Source organism: Octopus bimaculoides, chromosome 28 (genome assembly GCF_001194135.2).
Source record: "Octopus bimaculoides isolate UCB-OBI-ISO-001 chromosome 28, ASM119413v2, whole genome shotgun sequence".
Classification (NCBI taxonomy): Eukaryota; Metazoa; Mollusca; class Cephalopoda; order Octopoda; family Octopodidae; genus Octopus; species Octopus bimaculoides.
In genome coordinates this window covers 10,410,863-10,415,856 of record NC_069008.1, presented here as the reverse complement: position 1 = coordinate 10,415,856, position 4,994 = coordinate 10,410,863, and the positions used below count along the sequence as shown (strand labels likewise).

General features: G+C 40.7%; 1 protein-coding gene across 4 annotated transcripts in view; it reads left to right on the top strand.

Annotated features, from left to right (window-relative positions):
• The window catches only part of LOC106873345 (uncharacterized), a 253,626-nt gene that overhangs the window by 152,714 nt on the left and 95,918 nt on the right, over positions 1 to 4,994 (top strand). For all 4 annotated transcript variants that reach the window (XM_052977316.1, XM_014920673.2, XM_052977317.1 and 1 more), the window contains one exon: positions 215 to 469. In XM_052977316.1, coding sequence (XP_052833276.1) covers positions 215 to 469 — 255 coding nt within the window. The remainder of the gene's footprint in view (positions 1 to 214; positions 470 to 4,994) is intronic.

Genomic DNA, 4,994 nt, shown 5'->3' with positions numbered 1-4,994 from the left:
GATGAAATTCGAATCATAGGTATTCCAGTTCATTAGAGAAAATATAACAGAAAAGTCTAATTCTTCCATTGCATGTAACACGGACAACGCTGGGAATCTCTGCTAGTATATCTATATTTATTTATTTATTTATTTTTGTTTATTTTTATTTATTTTTTATTCTATTTATTTTTGTGGTTGTCTTTCAATTTTATGCTCTGTCTTTCATTCCCAGTATCCAAAAGCATTGTCATTGATGCAACCTCAATAATGGGTACTCTAAAAATTGGCCCAGACATATACACACTGCAAGGTGGACTTGACCAGCCATGGAAGAAAATAGGGTTCAAGTACGTTTCATATCTCAAGGTCACAGATCCTCATAAAACTGTCCTTGATTTCTCTGCAGGAATTAGCAATGAACCTGGCAAAAGATTTCTCGTTGATGTGAAGCTTGACAAAGTTTATTCCAAATTAGTTTCCTTTTATGGTAAGTTTCTTTCTCAAATCTTTTCATCATTATGCTCTTACTGGTTTCAGTGTGAACTTCAGGCTTACCAGGTATTGCTTTTCAATGTGTGTGTATGTGTGTGTGAGAGAGTGATTGTATGTGCATGTGGCTTAGAGGTTAGGTTATTCAGCTCATGATCACAAGGTCAAGAGTTCAATTCCCAGTGATGCATTTTGTCCTTGAGCAACAGACTTTACTTCACGTTGCTCCTGTCCACTCAGCTGGCAAAAATTGGTTTTTATCTATCAAAGAGCCGGCCTTGTCACACTCTGTGTCATGCTGAATCTCACTGAGAACTACATGAAGGGTACACATGTTTGTGTAGTGCTCAACCACTTGTACATTAATTTCAAAAGCTGGCTGTTCAGTTGATCGAACCATGTTATCATAACCGATGGAGTGCCAGTTTTATATATATATATATATATATATATGATAGGCTTCTTCCAGTTTCCATCTATGAAATCCATTCACAAGGCTTTGGTCAGTCCAAGGCTATAGTAGAAGACACTTGCCCAAGGTGCCATGCATGGGACTGAATCCAGAACTATGTGGTTGTGAAGCAAGCTTCTTACCACACAGCCACTCCGCGCCTATATATATATATATATATATATATATATATATATATATATATATATATATACACACACACATATATAATTATATTTTTATAGATCTAGTTTCAGCTCACGAGCTGTGGTCATGCTGGGTCACCGCCATTTGGTGTTGCTACATAATTTTACTTCACGAATGCTTTTTAGGAATTGACATTTGGTGCATGAGAGAGTTTGATGTCACTTCTCTCATCTGCATCTCCTGCCGTGAAGTTGGTTCATCTGGGACACTTGACAGTAAGAGGTCCAGCCTTATTTTGAAGACACCTACATCCACACCTTGCAGGTCTCTCAGGTCCTTTGTAAGGATATTGAAGAGCTGTGGACCTCAGAAGCCCAGGCTATTGCAGTATCTTGTCCAACATCTTGATGGCAAATTTGGAGTCCTTGGCACTATGCAGTGGTGCCCAGTTCTTTTATTTGTGTAACTCTTGATGCCAAAGTTTGGGACAAGTCTTTCCAAGATCTTCCAGATGTATATTATGACATATATTTCTCGCCTACACTCTATGGAATAGAGTCTTAATCTCTTGAGTCTTCCCCAGTAGCTTGTATGCTGCATAGAGACAATGTTCTTCATGTAGCTTCATTGGATTGCCTCACGTTCTGAGATTAATTTGACACTGGTTGGTGACCATAGCTGAGAGCAATAGTCAAAGTGGCTTAGGACAAGTGTCCTCCAGAGGACCATCATAGTTTCCTGATCTCTTGTTCTAAGAGTTCTAAGAATCCATCCGGTCAGCTGTCTGCATTTCATTGCCAATTTAGAAACATGCACATGGAAGGATGCATCATTGCTCATGTAAATGCCCAGGTCCCGTGTATTTAATGGATATTACATTTAGTTTTGCATGTTGATAGCACAAGGCTTGAAACTTTTCAGCATTAAACTGCATGTTATTCTTTTCAGCCCACTTGTATATTTCATCCAGCTCAAATTGCAGGTGTATAGTGTCTTCAGGGTTCTGTATTACCTGTGAGATTTTTGTATCATCTGCATAACTTGTGATTGTGGCTCTCTATGTGGCTGAGGGCATGTCTGAAAGGGCCATTATGAACAGTAGTGGTCCCAAAACAGTGCCTTGCTGAACACCGCTCACTATTTGCATGTCATTGGAGGTGGCCCCATTGGCTACTACCACCTGACTTCTATCCTTCAGAAAGTCATGAAGCCATTCTCCCAATTTTCCAACTATGCCATGATCACGCAGTTTGTGACATATCATTCCATGATCGACTTTATCAAAGGCCTTTGCAAAGTCGAGATATATCACTTCTACATTTGAGTGGTTGAGCAGCTGTTTCAGCACCCAGTCATAGTGTTGTAAGAGCTGAGTCAGGCAGCTTTTTCCTGGTCGGAAACCATGTTGGGTGTCAGGCAGCAAGTCATTTTCTTCAAGGAAGATGATTAGTTTTCTTCTGACAATTTGTTCCATGACCTTGCTGATGTGCAATCAGAGAGATAGGTCTGTAGTTCTTGACCTCTGCTCTGCTACCACCTTTAGGAATAGGGCATATTTTATCCGCCTTCAGTTTTCTTGGAAGTTTGCCAGTTGCAAGGAAACTCTGAAAGAGGGACTGCAGTGGTCTTGCTAGGACTCGCTTACATACTTTTAGAAGGATTGCTGGGAATCCATCAGGGCCAGTAGCTGAGTTTGGGTTCATTTCATCTATAGCCCTTATTACATCGTCTTCCTTTATATCGATGTAATCTATCATCATTGCCTCTGTTTTTATATCTGCAGTGGTAAAAAAGTCAGTTGGATTGCTGATTTGAAAGTGCCCTAGGGGTGGAGTGAAAATACTTTTGAATTGCTCATTTAATATTTCACTTATCCTCATTGGGTTTCCTGTGAGTGTACCATCTTTTTCGAGGAGTGGCCCTATCCTGGAGTGCACTGAAGCTGTTTCTTTGGCAAACTTGTAGAAAGCTCTGAGGTTAGATTTTATATTGTCTATAGCCCAGGCTTCTTTGTCTGCTCTTTCTTTTTCATGAGACAGTTGCAGATTTTTTTCAATCTCCAGCAGTTGTATTTACAGGCGGGACTTTTCACTGCTTTCAGTTTGTTTGTTAGGCGATTTGAAACTTTTGTACGCCATCTCAAGAATTTTCCTCTCTCTGGGGATTTTGCTCTTGTGTACAGTGGCCTTTCTCTCCGAGACACATTTGTAGCATATGGCTTGCATTACAGACATGAATTATTGAAGTTTCATGTTGATGTCCGGTGAGAAGAGACATTTAGGCCAGTTTTGTTTGAGGATCTCTTTCTCAATTTGTTTTCAGTTTGCCGTATGGAAGTTCAAGCTGGAAAGATTCTGAGAGTTTCTTGTAGGCTGCATGTCCATGGTTTCCTTTGGTCCATACATGGTCAGCTCTACCATGTTGTGATCTGAGAGTAGTGTTGGTATCACTTTCAGATTATGGACGAGATTCATATTATTTGTGAAGCAGAGATCCAATATGTTACCTGCTCTGGTTGGTTGGAGTACTATTTGTTCCATGTACAAAGTGTTGATGAGAATCAGGAGGGACTTCACCTGTCCTTGTTTGCATTGTGTCATTCCTGGGAAAGAAAGCCCCTCGGGCCATCTGATATTGGGCAGTTTGAAATCTCCCATAAGAAGTACACTTATGTGTTGTTCTAATGTGACTAGAACTTCTTCTATTTTTGGAGGGCGATATGTAGCACATATAACTCCATCAAGTTCTCTGAATTTGAGTGTGACAAAAGGACCTGAGGTGTGAGGTCTTCACGGATTACATGACTCCTTTCTTTTCTGTCGGTCCATAATACAACATACTGTGATATGTGTATTTCTGCATTTCTTATATCTGGTTTCAGGTGTGTTTTCGTAAGTGCTATGCATAAGGCTTGATTGCATGTAACAAGGTATCTCAAGAAAGGAATTTTTGTCCTGTTACAAAGTGTTAACAGTCCTTTGGTGTTCAGTAAGAGCACCGATGTGATGTGTGTGTTGTTGCCAGTGGTGCCCACCTTGGGTCTATTTGCTGTGGTGGTCTTGTGTATTGGGGATAGTCCCATCTGGGAGATTGTAGCCAGGTCAGCAGCTGTACAATCTGTTGTGCCATGCACAAAAATGATTATTGTTCAGCTGCTGCCCTTTCAACAACATGTTGATAAGTCTGGTTTGTAACACGCACTACATCTGCTTGCCTCCGTTTTGGGGCAGGTGGTGCATAGTCCTTTCCTTTTGGCAGGTGGTAAAAAATGCTTGTCAGTATATATATATATATATATATATATACTTTCCATTTGTAATGACAAAATATGAACCCCTACCGAAATTTACATACCATGAACAAGAAGCATTTCTACCACTTCTACACACCACTGTCTTCATATAAAGGAACTGCAACTATAACATCCTACATATATTTTTATTTTTACTTTCATTCTCTTACTTCCCTTTATACTTCTTATTTCCATCATCATCATCATCAAAATCGTTTAATGTCTGCTTTCCATGCTAGCATGGGTTGGATGATTTGACTGAGGACTGGTGGACCAGATGGCTACACCAGGCTCCAATCTGATCTGGCAGAGTTTCTACAGCTGGATGCCTTCCTAACGCCAACCACTCCGAGAGTGTAGTGGCTGCTTTTACGTGCCACCAGCACGAAGGCCAGTCAGGCGGTACTGGCAATGGCCACACTCAAATAGTGTTTTTTACGTGCCACCTGCACAGGAGCCAGTCCAGCAGCATTGGCAACAAACTTGCTCAAATATTTTTTCATGTGCCACCAGCACAAGTGCCAGTAAGGCGACGCTGGTAACGATCACGCTTGAATGGTGCTTTTTACGTGCCACCGGCACGGAAGCCAGTCAGTTGCTCCTTTTCCAAAATAACTCCTTATATTGAATTCT